Source organism: Poromitra crassiceps (genome assembly GCF_964638095.1).
Source record: "Poromitra crassiceps genome assembly, chromosome: 6".
NCBI lineage: Eukaryota > Metazoa > Chordata > Actinopteri > Beryciformes > Melamphaidae > Poromitra > Poromitra crassiceps.
This window is the reverse complement of record NC_139627.1, coordinates 17,603,935-17,619,307: the sequence shown is the minus strand read 5'-3', so window position 1 is coordinate 17,619,307 and position 15,373 is coordinate 17,603,935. Positions and strand designations below refer to the sequence as shown.

Here is a 15,373-nt window from a genome sequence, read left to right as displayed (position 1 = left end):
AAGTGACTACTGTGTGTGTTGAACAGCCTGACAGCTGAAGGAAAGAAGGACCTACAGTACCAGTTAGTTCTCCTGGGGGGCGCATAATAACACCGGCCTGAGGGCAAGTTCTTTAGATTTATTTTTACTTAACGTGTATCACAACACAACACAGTTGAGAAGTATTCACACATTCAAACCCCTTCTCTCTCTCGCCTGCTAGTTCTCATAAAAATTCTCAGTGTTGTAACAGTAATTAACCTTGATCCGTTTCTCAAAATAAACTGTGCTTGAATGTGAGGGAATTGGGCCTGGAAAAGCCCTGGTTTTTGGACTGAAATGCATAATAATATATGAATAAGCACAGAGTTTTGATCATGTATTGTTCCTGCAGTACAGAGATGCAGGTATGTTGACATAAAGAGGATAGTGCTTGTAACTGTGGAGTGGTCCAGGCATGCCTTCCCCATGTTTACGCTCAACGTGTTTGCTCGCGGGCATCATGAAAACGGCCCCGCCGAGAGAGGCGGCGTTTTATGCAGCAAAGCGGGCATGTTTTCTGGACAGAGTCATCTTTCCCTGACGAGATCCAGGTGGAAGAACGTTCCCATGCACATGTTCAGCTCGCACTCAGGCTGTCCTTTCATCATTTCAGAGACTGAAGCTCGACACAGCCGAGGACGAGAACAGAAGAGCAGCAAAGATCATGCAAGGTAAACACATGAGGCTTCGTTATCTTTATGCACGTCCAAAATGCATTTTCCCCCTTATTTGTCATGATGGCCTTTACGTTGGGAGAAGTCATGTCAGTTGTTGTCCGCTTGTTTTCTGTCAGAGCTAGAGAAGAGTGTGGAGCAGGTGAAAGAGGAGAGGCATCGCACAGAGAAAGAGCTCCAAGACCAGCTGACACGGGTAGGTTTACATGTGGAGACCAGCTGACACGGGTAGGTTTACATGTGGAGACCAGCTGACACGGGTAGGTTGACATGTGGAGACCAGCTGACACGGGTAGGTTTACATGTGGAGACCAGCTGACACGGGTAGGTTGACATGTGGAGACCAGCTGACATGGGTAGGTTGACATGTGGAGACCAGCTGACACGGGTAGGTTTACAGTGTTGTGAACAAAGGCTAAGACTAGTTACTGGATTATTATTGATGATCCATTGTGTTTTTCAGGCTGCTGAAAAGTCAGAGAAACTGGCCAATCAGAAGAGTGCACTGGAGACTCAGGTAAGCAGGAGCTAAAGGGAAATGTATGGGGTGATATCACAGTCTATGGCTGTCTGTCTGAGCGGTGTCAGTCAGGATTTGTGACGGAAGTGATGTCATCGGCGATATCATCACTGATGTCACTCGAGCAATTGGGATGTCATCAGTGATGTCACTTGAGCAATTGTGATGTCATCAGTGATGGATGTCCTGGCTGAGGGTGGGAGTATAAAGAGGACATGGGTGAATTAAGGGGAAAAGGTAGTTTCTCCAGTCTCCAGAAATTGAGCGTGCGTAGCATGCGATACTTCTACTTATGTAAAGTTGTCTATGTGTGTGTGTGTGTGCGCGCGCACATGTGCACATGTGTGTGCGTGTGTATTTATGTGTGTTTGCGCCCCTGTGAATGCATACATGTGCACATGCAAAAGAGAAGCTTCTCAGGCCTGCAGGCTGTTTATCTCATATTCACATCAGGATTCCCACAGTGACTGCGTGTGATGGTGCAAGCACTGCTCATCACATTGAATCAGCCATGCACCAAACACTGTGGGCCATCACACGCACGCACGCACACACACACACACGCACACACGCACGGACACACACACACACACACACTCGCACGCGCACACACACACACACACACACTCGCACGCACGCACACACACACGCACGCATGCGCACACACTCGCACGCACACACTCACACACACACTCGCACGCACGCGCACACACACACACACACACACACACACACACACACACTCTCTCTCTCTCCCTCCCTCACCCCCCTCATACCCCCACCTCTCTGTTGTGTGGACATTCTGAGCCCAGCTGCTTGTATGCTCCAGATGGTCAGTCTCATGGCAGCAGTTGAAATGGACAGATTCCATTGCAGTGTGTGAGCTTTATTGTGTTGAAAAAGAATGGTTTGAATGATTGGTTTCTGGATTTCAACTGTAATTAAGTGATGAAATCTTCTTCAACACAATCCATCAACATGATGGCAAAAGCGAGGAAAATAAGGCTGAGGCTGAAAATAACCAGAATGATCATTTGGTAAATGGTAAATGGCCTGCATTTATATAGCGCTTTTATCCAAAGCGCTTTACAGTCAGTAGGTACATTCACCCATTCACACACCGATGCATGCAGGGTGCTGCTGGCACACCATCAGGAGCAATTAGGGGTTCAGTGCCTTGCCCAAGGACACTTTGACATGCAGACTGGAGGAGCCAGGAATCGAACCACCGACCTCTTTTATCCAAAGCGATTAGTGGACGACCCGCTCTACAGCCGCCCAATCATTTAAAGTCTTAAGGTAGGACAACATCCTACAAGCTGGCACTTTATTAGGGACACCTGACCTGTACTGTATACCTGCTTATCTGTGCAAATATCCTATCAGCCAATCATGTGGCAGCAGTGTGATGTATAAGACCATGCAGACACAGGTGAGCAGCTTCAGTTGAACTCACATCAAACATCAGAATGTGGGGAAAATGTGATGTCAGTGACTTTGAGCGAGGCAGGGCTGTTGGTGCCAGACGGGCTGCTTTGACTATTTCTCAAACTGCTGATCTCCACAACACGAGTCTGTAGAGGTTCCACAGCCAGTGAGCAGCAGCTGTGTGGACAGAAACGCCTTGTTGATGAGAGAGGTCAGAGGTGAAGCTGACAGTAACTCAGATAACCTCTTTACAACTGTGTTGAGCAGAACAGCATCACATCTTGGATAGCAGCACTTCTAGCTCTGTGTTGTAAAACACACTTATGGATGCAAAGGTACACTCTGTAGAGTGTTAAAGGTACACACACACACACACACACACACACACACACAGTGCACACACGCACACACACACACACACACACACTGTAGAGTGGTGATGTTCAGGCCATGCTGTTATGTCTGCCCCCTTTTCTCCCTGCATATCCATGGTCCTGCAGGCTGTGATGATGTAATACTGCACATGTCAGAGTCAGCTGGTGTGTGTGTGTGTGTGTGTGTGTGTGTGTGTGTGTGTGTGTGTGTGTGTGTGTGTGTGTGTGTGTGTGTGTGTGTGTGTGTGTGTGTGTGTGTGTGTGTGTGTGTGTGTGTGTGTGTGTGTGTGTGGGTGATGCTTGGTTGGGCAGAACATTGCTTTAGTTAATGGGCGGTTGAGCCAAGATCTGCTTCTCCTGTCTCGTGCTGTCAGACCTCGGTGTACAGATGCTATAGGCCCACAACACAGTGCTGCAGTGACATCATTATTACTGTATCAGTCTACAGTATGAGTGACATCATTATTACTGTATCAGAGTCTACAGTATGAGTGACATCATTATTACTGTATCAGAGTCTACAGTATGAGTGACATCATTATTACTGTATCAGAGTCTACAGTATGAGTGACATCATTATTACTGTATCAGAGTCTACAGTATGAGTGACATCATTATTACTGTATCAGAGTCTACAGTATGAGTGACATCATTATTACTGTATCAGAGTCTACAGTATGAGTGACATCATTATTACTGTATCGGAGTCTACAGTATGAGTGACATCATTATTACTGTATCGGAGTCTACAGTATGAGTGACATCATTATCATATGCTCTTATGACATCACTGTGACATCATCAGTGATGTCATAAGATGAATATGCTCTTATGACATCACTATGACATCATCAGTGCCTATGACATCATGAGTGATGTCATAAGATGATTTTGCTCTTATGACATCACTATGACATCATGGGACAACAATGGAAACAAACAGAGATTGCCCAGTGTAGATACAGGCAGCAGCTGGTGCCTCTATCTGTGGTTGGGAGCATGAATGAAGCGTTTGGAGGAGTGTGTATGGTGGTGTCGGGGGGGAGGAGGCCACACTGTGAACAGCTGAGTGTGGGAGGAGCTTACTGTATGAGGGCTTATATAATGGCAGTGCTTTGCCTCTTGAATGCGAGTGTGAGAGAGAGGGAGGGGAGGGATGGAGGGAGGGAGGGAGGGAGGGAGGAGGAGAGGGATGGGGAGGAGGGGAGAGGGAGGGAGGGGGAGAGAGGGGAGAGGGGACACGCTCTCGTTCTCTCCCTCTCAGGGATGCTGGACGGGGATGAGAGTGGATGGTTTATTGATGCCTAAGCTGCTGTTAGGACTGGATGTCCATGTTGTAGAGAGGAGAGGACCAGTGCTGCTGCTGTGTTTAACCCAGGGTGAGATGTGTCAGTGGTGAGCTTGTGTTTAGCCCTGCAGGGTGAGAAGTGTCAGTGGTGAGCTTGTGTTTAGCCCTGCAGGGTGAGATGTGTCAGTGGTGAGCTTGTGTTTAGCCCTGCAGGGTGAGAAGTGTCAGTGGTGAGCTTGTGTTTAGCCCTGCAGAGTGAGAAGTGCCAGTGGTGAGCTTGTGTTTAGCCCTGCAGGTTGAGAAGTGTCAGTGGTGAGCTTGTGTTTAGCCCTGCAGGGTGAGAAGTGTCAGTGGTGAGCTTGTGTTTAGCCCTGCAGGTTGAGAAGTGTCAGTGGTGAGCTTGTGTTTAGCCCTGCAGGGTGAGAAGTGCCAGTGGTGAGCTTGTGTTTAGCCCTGCAGGGTGAGAAGTGCCAGTGGTGAGCTTGTGTTTAGCCCTGCAGAGTGAGAAGTGTCAGTGGTGAGCTTGTGTTTAGCCCTGCAGGGTGAGAAGTGTCAGTGGTGAGCTTGTGTTTAGCCCTGCAGGGTGAGATGTGTCAGTGGTGAGCTTGTGTTTAGCCCTGCAGGGTGAGAAGTGTCAGTGGTGAGCTTGTGTTTAGCCCTGCAGGTTGAGAAGTGTCAGTGGTGAGCTTGTGTTTAGCCCTGCAGGGTGAGAAGTGCCAGTGGTGAGCTTGTGTTTAGCCCTGCAGGGTGAGAAGTGCCAGTGGTGAGCTTGTGTTTAGCCCTGCAGAGTGAGAAGTGTCAGTGGTGAGCTTGTGTTTAGCCCTGCAGGGTGAGAAGTGTCAGTGGTGAGCTTGTGTTTAGCCCTGCAGGGTGAGAAGTGTCAGTGGTGAGCTTGTGTTTAGCCCTGCAGGGTGAGAAGTGTCAGTGGTGAGCTTGTGTTTTAGCCCTGCAGGGTGAGAAGTGTCAGTGGTGAGCTTGTGTTTAGCCCTGCAGGGTGAGAAGTGTCAGTGGTGAGCTTGTGTTTAGCCCTGCAGGGTGAGAAGTGCCAGTGGTGAGCTTGTGTTTAGCCCTGCAGAGTGAGAAGTGTCAGTGGTGAGCTTGTGTTTAGCCCTGCAGGGTGAGAAGTGTCAGTGGTGAGCTTGTGTTTAGCCCTGCAGGGTGAGAAGTGTCAGTGGTGAGCTTGTGTTTAGCCCTGCAGGGTGAGAAGTGTCAGTGGTGAGCTTGTGTTTAGCCCAGGGTGAGAAGTGTCAGTGGTGAGCTTGTGTTTAGCCCTGCAGGGTGAGAAGTGTCAGTGGTGAGCTTGTGTTTTAGCCCTGCAGGGTGAGATGTGTCAGTGGTGAGCTTGTGTTTTAGCCCTGCAGGATGAGAAGTGTCAGTGGTGAGCTTGTGTTTAGCCCTGCAGGGTGAGAAGTGTCAGTGGTGAGCTTGTGTTTTAGCCCTGCAGGGTGAGAAGTGTCAGTGGTGAGCTTGTGTTTTAGCCCTGCAGGGTGAGAAATGTCAGTGGTGAGCTTGTGTTTTAGCCCTGCAGGCTGAGAAGTGTCAGTGGTGAGCCTGGGGCCAGCACTGTTAGGTATGGACATAGCTGCTCGGCATCACTACTCCAGCAGCATCTTCTCCCCTCTCTGCCACGTAGGGTTCATTCATGTTTTGTCCTCCTCATCATGCCTTTCCTATAGAGATCCACAGCACGTGCGTTTACTGGACTCAACTCAACCTGATAGTTAGACTCTGGACTTACCTGACCGCTCTTTTGAAGCTCCAGACTTGAGGGAACCTCCTCCAGCCCAGGCTACAGACTGATGGGAAAGCATGTTCAGAGCAGTTCTCCGTCAGAACGTTTTACTGTCGTGTGTGAGTAGAAAGAGGCATAGAAGTTCACTTTGTTTAATGTGTAGTGTCTCTGCTTGTACTTGCTCTAGAGCGCTCTTGTAAATGGGAAGCTGATACTTTGTTTGTTGTTGTGGGTGTTGGACTTTATATAGGATTTTATAAAATGGCTCTCTCAAATCAAGCAATCTGATTGGTTCACAGCCATTGTATAATTCCAGTAACCGAGTTCAATAACCCATGGCCATGGGTTATTGGCCAATGTCGACTTCAGTCTGCGGCCTCGTGGGATAACAACTGATCAGGGGGATATATTCACCACAACACACTTGCTCTCGTGATATATTGCTTAAATATACTGTAACCTGTTGTCATGCCTCGGTCATTCATGTACCACAAACAAGTCTCAGATTGGCGTTGGCAGCATCCTCATACAGTACAGATCGACTAGCTCTTGCTTCTGAGATGCACATGAGTATTGCAGTGTTAGAGGCAGCAACTTTGATCAGAACCTCACATGGAAACAGTGTGGATGGATAACAGTGTTGACAATGTGTTAATGTGCAAGAGAAACCCGACTTCTGCAGATGACTTGCAGTTTGGCTTGTCATGCATATGAATTTAATTCGAATTTTTTATCCGATGCCAGTGGCAATGAGGGCATTGATTCGGAAACCATACTTGTTGTTTACGCCGTTAAATTAATTATTGACCGGTGCTATTTTAAAGCTGTTCACGTGTCTGAGACACAGTTTGTACAGTCGGACTCTATTATGAAACGGGCTTGCATAGCTAAATTAATGTCAATAAAATGAATGAAAAATAAGCATGAAAGTACACTAGAAGAGACCGTTATGTCTCTGTGGGTTTATATAGTTTGGAAGTCTCAAGGTATTATGTGTTTTTATCATCTGTGCTCTAAATGTAGCTTTTTGGAAGATGCAATAGTCTGAAATGAGACGTGAGAATGTGTTAATTGACTGTTGTTTGTGGTGTAGCCGATACTAGAATGGAAAGATAAATACTGTTTAAGAAATAGTTGTATCTTCTTTGGTACAGAGCCTCCAGAGACCGTGTGAGACTGTTCAATGAGCATACGTCTATTTCTGTGTAAAGCACACCTGCAGGCACTTTCAAAATGTAATATACTACATATTACTAGTTATGTGACAACCAGTGTTGGGCAAGTTACTTTCAAAATGTAATATACTACATATTACTAGTTACTTTCATTTAAAGTAATAAGTTACTTTACAATATTACTGTCTGTGTAGAGTAACTCGTTACTTATTACACTACTTTTGCATTACTTTCACCAAAATGACTGCAGTAGCAGACATCCCCGCCTCGGAACCATCCCGAAAAATAATTTCAACCGCCTTGAAGTCAGTGTAAACCATCCAAAATTCTAAATGTTATCCTTTTCCTTTGTTATTGTCATCTATAGTGCTTCTTTGCATAAAAACACACAGTTTGATTAGGAAATGATTGTATCTTTATTTAAATGTGCTTTGATAAAAATAAAATAAAAAGTAACTAAATTTGTAACTTGTGTTACTTGACAAAGTAACTGGTATAATATGACTGAAATCCTATTGGTAATAAGTTATATTACTGAGTTACTTCTAAAAGTAATATATTACATGTAATATGTTACTTTTGTAATGAGTTACCCCCAACACTGGTGACAACGCATTAAGAGGAGCAAGTCCTCCTCCTGTGAGGGGCTTCTGTTGTTGTTGTTTTCAGTCTTGTTCTGTCTCCCTCTCTCCTCTTCTCCTCTCCTCTCTCCTTCCTCTCCTCTCCTCTCTCCTTCCTCTCCTCTCCTCTCCTCTCTCCTTCCTCTCCTCTCCTCTCTCCTCCTCTCCTCTCCTCTCCTCCATCTCTGTGACTTGTGCAGCTCGAGGCTCTGAACCAGCAGAACTCCAAATACCAGGAAGAGCTCGAGGAGCGGAGCAGCTGGGAAAACCAACGCATCGGAATTCTCTGCAAGGAAATGTAAGTGCTCCCCTGATTTGTTTCTCCTTAAATGTGATGCCAGCCAGCCAGTTCAGGGAAACACAGAAAATATGTGCGTCATCTTTTTTGACAGTTTTTGGTACAGGAGAAAAAATATATAGCCTCTTTTTACCGCATGCTTTTTACCTCGCTTTGTTGTGGTTGTGCTGGATCTTCCAGCCTGATGTGGAGGTCTATTTATAGACTGGTGTGCAGCTGGATGTGTGTCTCTCTGTGTGTACGTGCAGAGGTATGATGTGTGTGTGTGTGTGTGTGTGTGTCTGTGTGTGTGTGTGTGTGTGTGTGTGTGTGTCTGTGTCTGTGTGTGTGTGTCTGTGTGTGTGTGAGTGCGCGCGCGTGCGTATGCGTGTGTGTGTGTGTGTGTGTGTGTGTGTACGCGTGCATGTGTGTTAAGCAGTCATTCTGCCACACCTCCCCTGAGCCATCAGGGCCCCGGGCGGTGATGTCACAGCTCCAGATGGATATAATTGGCTGATATAATTGTAGTCATCAGTATGTAGCATCCAGCATCCTGAAGGAGGACAATCAGGAGCTGGAGATGCCATCACATTTCTGTTAGCTAGTTAGCTACCCGACTGACCAGAGGAGGCGCTAGTACAGCGACCAGGACACATACTGTACCTTCATTCCGGCTTCCCACCCGCAGACACAGCCAATCGTGCCTGTATGAACGCCCGACCAAGCCGGAGGTAACACGGGGGCATGAAGGGAATCTACCGCTACATTACCCGGACGCACTGATTTTTTTCATTTTTTTAACCCTTTTTTAGACATTTTTAAAACAAGTTTAAACTGGTGATGCTCTTCAAGTTTAAAGAATCTATCATCTGAAATGATAAAAAAGCCAGACTCTTCTTGAATTAAATAAAAAGGCAGACTTATCTTGAATTACTGGTGTATATATACTTTTTAGAACACGGCTCTCTTGAATACTCGATTCTGATTGGTCAATCAACAAGATTCACCGGTCATTATTTCTCGACAACCGACCGCTGCTCTGCCACACCTGGATTAATCAGTTGATAAGAGCTTTTTGTCAGCAAACACTACTACCGTAAATTCCGGACTATAAGCCGCGGCTTTTTTCCCGTTTTTTGGCCTTTTTTGGCCCCTGCGGCTTATATAACGGTGCGGCTTATCTATGGATTTTTCCAGCAAACGGCCACTCGGGAACCTCCAAAATCTATGGATGTTGGTATGAGGCAGAACGAGAGCAAGACAGACATTATGAGAGCGAGACCCTGATTGGATGATGTTGCAAAAAATGTGCCTCGCGACCTGATTGGAGCACTGTGCCACTACTCTCTCTCAGCCACTACGGTAAAACACCCTCGCTCCGGGGGGAAAAAGGCAGCGATTGAGCCTGAAAGACAGTCTGAATGAAATTGAATGTAACATTCCCAATTCTATGTATTACATTCTAAAAAACTAACAGCAACATTTTGGAAGGCTAAGCCACACAACTAGCTCGTTGTAATCTAACATCATGCTTCAAAAGATGGAGAACTGGCTGTGTTACGACGATGGCGGCGATTGAGCCTGAAAGCCATGTCTGAGACAGTAGCGAGACAGGAACAACAACAACAGCAGCAGCAGCAAAGGATCATGCACAAACCCGAGACGAAAGGGACTGTCCGTCAGGGCGCGGACGACTGTGTCAGCAACTCCCTCCCGACTACCAGGAGAAAATTACAAACTTCGGCGAATTCACACAAAGAAAGATCAAGGAATATTCCATCGGACCGGAGCAGATCATAAATATGGATGAAGTGCCTTTGACGTTCGACCTGCCTCTCACTAGGACTGTTAACAAGAAAGGTGAATCGTCCATCACGTTGAGAACCACAGGTCACGAGAGAACGAATTTCACTTGTGTTCTTGGCTGCACAGCATCTGGAGTAAAGCTCCCGCCGATGGTGATTTTTAAGCATCTCACAATGTGTGATTTTGTCTGGGGATTAGTGACCTGACTTTTGTTTTGTTGAAATGTTAATAAATGGGAGCTTCCCCAAACAGCCATCTCTTTCCCGACAATCCCCTCTGTGCACGAAGCCTTACATATGGTAATTAAACATCAAAACACCCGCGGCTTATAGACCGGTGCGGCTTATATATGTAAAAAACAGTCAACTCTGCAGGTGCGGCTTATACACCGGTGCGCCTTATAGTCCGGAATTTACGGTAATTAGGCCAACCAGTTGCAGCTGTGGTGTCTTGTGTGCCAATTACGAATGAAACCGCTTTGTCGTTGAAAACGCTATTAAAAAATCTATTTGAATAATTATTTTTGTCAGATTATTGAATGATTTAGTTGTAGGCCGTGTTCTAAGCGGGATAATGTATATTGAGGCGGTGATTACGGGGGAAATAATGACCTTCAGGTGATGATTAAGCCCTCCGCTGCGCGTCGGGCTCAATCATCACCTGTCGGTCATTATTTCCCCCGTAATCACCGCCTCAATATACATTATCCCTTACTTAAACAAATTGAACTCCTGGTGCCCTTTTCTGAATGGTCTCTAGGAGGTCTCTAGTTTGTGCTTGTCAAGTTTCATGAGGCTGTGATTATCCTAGAGGTCACAATAGGTAATTTTATACAGTGAGGTCAAGTTTAGAAAAATGGTCTTACTACAATGAAATGGCTAACATCACCTCACAGGAATACAATTGGGCTCATTGCGTCCACAAGTGTCTCAGCTTTCCAGTCCCAATTTATGCAATTCCAAGACTGTTTGGGGAACCCAATATGCAGGAATATTATAGCAGTATCTTCACTCTAGTCTGATGTTGGCCGCGGAGGGCGAGGGCTAGAAAAACGTTTTTTTCATGCACACATCCGCAATCAACTCAAAATGGCCCGTAAACAGCTGCAGCTCATTCAGAATGCTGATGCTAGCGTTTGATCCAGAGCACACGACTCCAGTTCTGACATGTTTACACTGGCTTCCACTTAGTGACACAATAGATTTCAAAGTGCTGTACTAGTCTATAAATCACTGAATGGTTTAGAGCAGGGGTGCCCAATACGTCGATCGCGATCGACCGGTCGATCGCGAAGGTAGTGTGGTAGATCGCATGGCATTGAGGAAGGGAAAAAAAAAAAAAAATCACTGTTTTTCCACTGTTTTTCCACTGTTTCCACTGTTTTTCCACTGTTCCACTGTTTTGCACTGTATACTCAGTGTATATATATATAAATAAATATGTTTGGTAGATCACTTTGACTTGGTCATTTTAAAAGTAGCTCCCAAGCTGAAAAAGTGTGGGCACCCCTGGTTTAGAGGCCTAGAATATATCTTGGATATGCTTAAGGAATATAAACAGAATATAAACCTCTTTTTAATTACTATTTTATATACTTTGTACTTTCTTTTAATTCTATTTTTATATGTCTGTTCTTTTTGGTTTTATTTATGTATTGTAAAGGACACCAAATTGCCCCCGTGTACGAAATGTGCTCTATAACCAGTGTTGGGGCTAACTCATTACACAAGTAACATATTACATGTAATAATATATTACTTTTAGCAGTAACTCAGTAATATAACTTATTACCAATAGGATTTCAGTAATATCATACCAGTTACTTTGTCAAGTAACGAGTTATTATAAGTATATATATGTATAAGTTACAAATTGAGTTACTTTTTTTTTTTTTTTATCAAAGCACATATTTAAATAAAGATGCAATAATTTCATAATCAAATTTTGTGCTTTTATGCAAATAACCACTATAGATGAGAATAACAAAGCAAAAGGATAACATTTAGAATTTTCTTCTTTCTTCGGGATGGTTCCGGTGCGGCGGTGTCATTCTGCTACTGCAGTTATTTTGGTGAAATTAATGCAAACGTAGTGTAATAAGTAACGAGTTACTCTACACAGTAATATTGTAAAGTAACTTGTTACTTTCAAATGAAAGTAACTAGTAATATGTAGTATATTACATTTTGAAAGTAACTTGCCCAACACTGTCTATAAATAAACTTGCTATTGCTATTAATAGATGAGGGTGTTAAATGCCTTGGCTGTCTGACAGATGTAGCTTGGTTATACCCCCCCCCCCCCCCCCCCCCCCCGTCTTGACAAAGTGTTCCTCCATCCGATCTGAGGCGCGTCCTTCCTCAGCCTCCAGCTGGGAGTGTTATGTAAGACCTCCGTCTCTCCTCCTAGGACCGCCTGGCTCCAACATGGCCACTACTCTCACTATGACCTCAGAGTGTGTGTGTGTGCGTGCGCGCGCGTGCCCCTGTGTGACTCTGCCTGTGTGTGTTTGTTTGTGTGGAGTCAATGTGGCTTTGTGGCATCTGAGAGAACAGCAGAGTGTTTTTGTGTTAGTGCTGCGTGAGGCGCAGATTAGTTTATCTATTGGTGAAAATAAAAAAGCCTAGATGAGAAGACCGCGATAATAAGACCATTTGATACGATTTTGCCCCAGAGTCTCCCATCTGATAAGATTTTGCTTTTAGATGTTTTATTACAGAAAGTGTATGAAAACCATGACCAAAATAGTCATACGTTCTGTCACTGTGTTACTTGTGGATGGAGTTATAGTGAAAATAAAGTATTCCCCTTTTTGCTGGGGACCCCCTCAAGGACCCCTCAGGGTCCACACTTACAACCACTGTTCTAGTCAACGATGTATTGCATGAATAAAAAGGCGGCTTAACAATATCATTTTTACACAACTTGTTCTATCAGTATGTTACTACCTGCTATAATATACATTCGTCGACCTTGCAAAAATGTGGATTAGCTTGGAAATGTAACTAAATAGTGGAGCACTGACTTCAACTTGCATCTCTTGTTATTATGAGAGTAGATTTTGTTTGATTATCCATGTAAACTAAATTGTTTCTCTTTCACCTCGCAAAACGAAATGGTTATACAGCTCGGAACTGTATAAAGGAACTGCAATTCAGTGACGTACCCCTTTAAATCAGGCTCCTCCCTCCTCTGTTTGACGGGCTGATGCTACAGAGGCATGGTGAATGTCATTATCCAGCAGGCAGCCCAATGCTTCAGCCAGATGCTGCCTTTGCTCTTCTCCATACGACACAAATCCTAAGAATGACCCGTATGGAGCTCAACTGGATTTCTCTAGCAAAGCGTTTGGTCTCACGATCCAAAAGTATCCAGTGTGGATCCTTACAAATCCTTTAAGCTGTTTAAAATAAGATGGTACAATGAGTAGGCTACACAAGCAGCAGGGCTAGATAGACAGATGGCTTTTTGAATGATGAGAAATAGTCTGTAGATTCCAAATCCAAGCTAAATCATGTCAGTTGGTATAGAAGTAGTGGCAAAGATGAGATAACCGCATTGGTTTACTATTAAGTTTGAATCAAATCAAGATGTTTGTAGTCCAAACTGTTATTTGACTTTAACAGAATAAATTCTATATTGCTAAGCCAATGCATTTTCCCATCGGCTTGGTTTGCTTTTAATGCAGTAATAGTCCATACCTTACTGGGGATGCATGCGACACAACTTCGCGCAGACTTGCCAAAAAATAAAATGCTTACATTTTGGAAAATGTAAAAATCCGTTTTGTCAGTCCCTGCCTAATATGCCAATAATGCCCACTGCCCATGTGCAGTTTCAGATTGATTGGCCAAGTCATTGGGGAGATGGATGCAGACAGACAAAGAAACAGAGTTTTCCTCATTTAGGATAGTAGGATTTCTACAGCAATCTGTCTATGTGCTTTAAATGTGAAACTTTAAAAGGCACAGGTCAGGAACATGTGGAGAAAGAAATGCATGTATAAAAGAAATACTCTTTCCATTTCCTAATTTGGGGGATTTTGTCAAAACGAAGATTTCACAAGAAAATAATTCTGAGCTCTCCACCCTCTTGTGTATCGTGGTGCACTCCTCTCCACTCTCTCCTGCCGTAGACATTGACAGCACAGAGCAATGCGATGTTGTGGAACATAGCGCATCACCACTGACCTAAATAATATGGACAAACCCATCCACTATTTTTTGGACTCGCGTTTTGCAGCAAAGTGTTGTCTGTCGCCATCTTGGGGTCTTTGTGCACCTCACGTGAGATGAGGGTTTCCCAGAGCCGCAGCTCCGCCTGCTATTGGTCCATGATCGGCAAGCTGCACGATCACTGGAGAGGCGACCTGTCATTCACCCCCTTTTCTATCGTCTATTTTACTCTGAAAGGGTGAGTTATATAAGAAATTCCCCTCTACAGTTGTTATGAAAAGGTGAAATGAGCTATATAGACCAAAACCATGTCTGGGTCCAGGCTGTAAAGATGCTTAATCACTGTTACAAAGTGGGGCATTTTAACATGGGGGTGAACGGGAACGACAGGACGTCTGAGTCCTGCCTCAAGTGGCCATTCGAGGAATTACAGCTTTCAGGGTTACTTCCGCATCCTTGTGGGAAGACCTCAGAGCTTGAAACATATAAAAAAAAATAGAGTCCGCACACTGCTCGACTTGCTCCCAGTTGATTTATTCTTAACGTTTCGGTCAACAAGGACCTTCTTCAGAAATGACATGACAAGACCTCAGAGCTTGCCCACTGCGTATCACCCCATACATCAGTGATGATCAACGTGCGGCCCATGGACCACATGCGGCCCGTGGGCGCCTCCTGTATGGCCCGCGATGGAATTGGATTTATTTTTTTTTTTTTTTACAGTGCACCTGAACGCAACATGCAAGATACCCGCTGAATAAGTGTCCAAATGTTCATGTCATTCTGGCCAATACTCCACTTCTGTTAAGCATTTCAGTCTGGAATATGGAATATCTTTCAATAATCTATGATTTAGCTGCTAAATTGTCAAATTCTGCCGTCTGCTCGCTACCCAGGCACTTATGTATGTACTTAACCTAACTGGTGTGCACAACATTGTCAGACTAAACTCCGGCTGACACCCCAAAAACCTACAATCCGCTACAGAAAAATGTATATTGTCTGTATATTAACTGGCCCCTGGCCTTCTATCATTTCGCGAAAGTGGCCCCCGGGCAAAGCAAGTTGAGTATCCCTGCCTGCCATACATCATATTGACATGACTTACCTTCTCTACACATTCATTATATTGACACAGTGCAGTACAGTATGTCCTTACTCCTGTCTCCTTCCTCCACTCAGTGAGGAGCTGAAGCTGGCTTCGCAGACATCTCAGCATCTTGAGGAGGTACTGACCGTTCCTACAATCTCCTCCAAATGTCATATTATGGTCATAGATCACC

General features: G+C 44.8%; 1 protein-coding gene across 2 annotated transcripts in view; it reads left to right on the top strand.

The window, feature by feature from the left end:
- Window positions 1–15,373, top strand: part of clip1b (CAP-GLY domain containing linker protein 1b) — a 53,510-nt gene that overhangs the window by 24,236 nt on the left and 13,901 nt on the right. Inside the window, exons 12-16 of one of the 2 annotated variants that reach the window (XM_083638941.1) lie at window positions 635–692; window positions 815–891; window positions 1,159–1,212; window positions 8,033–8,130; window positions 15,273–15,318. In XM_083638941.1, the coding sequence (XP_083495067.1) occupies window positions 635–692; window positions 815–891; window positions 1,159–1,212; window positions 8,033–8,130; window positions 15,273–15,318 (333 nt within the window). The remainder of the gene's footprint in view (window positions 1–634; window positions 693–814; window positions 892–1,158; window positions 1,213–8,032; window positions 8,131–15,272; window positions 15,319–15,373) is intronic. The other variant, XM_083638942.1, reaches the window with a different exon arrangement.